Raw genomic sequence first — 2,750 nt, forward strand, 5'->3', positions numbered from 1 at the left:
TACAACATTGATAGTCACAGGCCTCACTCTGTACTGTGGGATGTATGATGTAACAATTAGATTGCGGTACATTACATTGCTGTTTTAGGCGCTTTCCACGACTTGCACGGGAGGGCGCTCTAGACTTAGGAATAGTATGATTTACTATTCGAACTCCAGCCTAAGTAAGGTAGGGAAGGTGTTGGAATAGTAAATCGCACTATTCCATAGTCTAGTGCGCCCTCCCGTGCAAGTCGTGGAAAAGACTTGCGTTGTAAATGCAGCGATCGAAATGTACTGCGGTGTTTTGACCGCGTTGTTAAGGTCGGTTCCCGTCCAAAGATGTCACCTGAGATGTAAACCTAACTCCAGCTGTGAACATCAGCTCAGCAGAGTGCCTCCATGCAGGTACTGGGGTCACCATTTCAGGTGCATTCACACCCTCTGCTCTCACGCTGGGTGCCAATGTAGGTCTAACTCGGCCGCCTGCCTCTATTGTGTCACTGTGTGTTTATTATGTTTAGTGTGCCCCCGTCTCCTCCAGCTCGGCGCTTGGCAGTGAATGCCCTCTGGCTGCATGTGAAGCTACCAGCGCGCAGCCGCCTTGTGATGCCCGTGAGTCTTGAGCCCGGCCCGTGCCCCGCTGCTTGTAAAAATCCCCCGGCTGCTTCCGAGTCGTGGGTGCCACAGCCGAGGGTGCAGGCGCGCGGCGAGGGCCCCCCTGACCCCCGGGCCGGGGCCCCCTGTTGTTGTCTTCGCTCCCCCGCTCGGCCGGCGGAGCCCTGTGTTACTTCGGCCCGTTCCAGAACGCGCTCCCCGCGTCCCCCTGAGCCCCATTGTGACGCCACAGGGCCCACTCCCTGCAGGAGGCCCCTCCCGCCCGCGGGCCGCCGCTCCCGGACTCAGAGCGCGAGGGTGGACCGGGGGAAAGGGGCCCGGGGCCCGGGATTCAAGGCTCGGGGGCGTCAGCCATCGGGGGAGGGCAGAGATTCACGGCGGATTACAAGCCTCTGAGGACGGGGTCGGCTGAAACGGGGGAGGGCACGGGAAGGGGTTGAAGTTGGGCTTCTTTTCATGTGTGTATGGGAGCGTGTGTTTAACGGATTGTGTTTAAAAACTTAGATAATCCGATAGTAGGAAACACAAAAGTCAGCTCGGAGCAGAGAGCCGAGTGCGCCTCGCACACAGCCGTCACTCCTCGGAACCAATCAGGGGCTGGCTCCTCCCTATATATGCACGGGGCTCGGGTTGGGAGGTACATTTCTGTTCTGTGACAGCGCCGAGACTTGTATTGCAATGGCAGAAACCGCTCCAGCCGCCGCGGCTCCTCCCGCTGAGGTCGCCCCCAAGAAGAAGCAGAAGAAAGCAGCGGGGGCCTCCAAGGCCAAGAAGCCTTCCGGTCCCAGCGTGTCCGACCTGATTTTGAAGTGTGTGACCGCCTCGGCCGAGAGGAAGGGAGTCTCCCTGGTGGCTCTGAAGAAGGCGCTGACCGCCGCCGGCTACGATGCGGACAAGAACAAGGGCCGCGTTAAGGTCTCCCTGAAGAGCCTGGTCAGTAAAGGCGCCCTAGCCCAGCTGAAGGGCACCGGGGCCTCCGGGTCCTTCAAAGTGAACAAGAAGCAGCTGGAGGGCAAGAAGGCAGCCAAGAAGACAGCTGCCAAGACCAAGAAGCCAGCGGCCAAGAAAGCTGCCCCTGCCGCCAAGAAGCCCAAAAAGGCTCCCGCGGGGGTCAAGAAGAGCCCGAAGAAGGTCAAGAAGCCAGCAGCAGCCAAGAGCCCCAAGAAGCCCAAGGCTGCCCCTGCCAAGAAGGCTGCCAAGAGCCCAGCGAAAGCCAAGGCGGCGAAGCCCAAAGTAGCCAAGAAAAGCCCTGCCACGGTAGTCAAACCCAAGGCAGCCAAGCCCAAAGCAGCGAAGCCCAAAAAGGCAGCGCCCAAGAAGAAGTAAGGGCTGGCACCGAGACACTGCAAACACAACGGCTCTTTTAAGGGCCACCACCCTGTCTAGAAGAGAGCGTGTTCCTCCCCACCTTTGCACCCACCCAATGGCCCCACTTCTCAAAAATAAACTGCACCATACATCCATAGCGCACTTTTCCACACGCGAGTGCCGCGTGTGATCTTGGCCATATAAACGGCTCTTTCGGTGCTGCGTGGATTGAAATCGTTATTACATAGAAAATAAGGGGGTCCGGGAGTTATAAGACCTCCGTTTATAATACATGTGCAATAACGTGTGTGTCTCTGTGCTTTCACTGTACCCGGGCAGACTCTAAAAAGTGTCTGCATAAAGCAGATGATTGTGAACTTTAATTGGAGCGCAGGTAACTGCGTGCTCCAGGGTGAGGGTAAAAAGCGGGTCTGTGAGTTATAAGACCTCAGTTTATTATAAACGTGTTTGTGTTGGTGCTTTCACTGTATCCGGGCAGACTCGATATAGCGCCTGCATAAAGCAGACGATTGTGAACTTTCAATCGAGCGCAGGTAACGGGGGCGTGTTCCAGAGTGACCAAGGGCAGTGTGCTTATGACATCTCGGGCTCCTCTCCCGGTTGACCGGGGTCGAGTCGTCCTCGTGACTACAAGTGGATGGACGGACGGAGACAAAGGCTGACCGAGGCGCGGGCTCCGGCGCCATCATCCAAGGGGGGGGTCTCTTTTATCCACAGCTCATTGGACAGCTAGGCTGCAGCCTCCAGTTCAGTATCCAATCGTTGCACACCGCGGGCTATTTTCGAACGTGGGGCGGTCTCCTCAGCCAACCAGAGCAGCCCTC

The 2,750-nt window shown here is 57.3% G+C and overlaps 1 protein-coding gene across 1 annotated transcript; it reads left to right on the forward strand.

Moving 5' to 3' along the window:
• Positions 1–1,236: 1,236 nt before the first annotated feature.
• Positions 1,237–1,923, forward strand: LOC144771495 (histone H1.01-like). Its single transcript, XM_078655911.1, has one exon. It carries the CDS (start codon positions 1,276–1,278, stop codon positions 1,921–1,923), a length of 648 nt encoding a protein of 215 aa, XP_078512037.1. The 5' UTR covers positions 1,237–1,275.
• The last annotated feature ends 827 nt before the right edge of the window (positions 1,924–2,750 follow it).

The sequence above is a fragment of the Lissotriton helveticus genome, chromosome 8, assembly GCF_964261635.1.
Source record: "Lissotriton helveticus chromosome 8, aLisHel1.1, whole genome shotgun sequence".
Taxonomy (NCBI): Eukaryota; Metazoa; Chordata; class Amphibia; order Caudata; family Salamandridae; genus Lissotriton; species Lissotriton helveticus.

Bases quoted from the DNA above. Each gene is read 5' to 3' on its own strand.
- LOC144771495 (XM_078655911.1), top strand. From the start codon at position 1,276: ATGGCAGAAACCGCTCCAGCCGCCGCGGCTCCTCCCGCTGAGGTCGCC.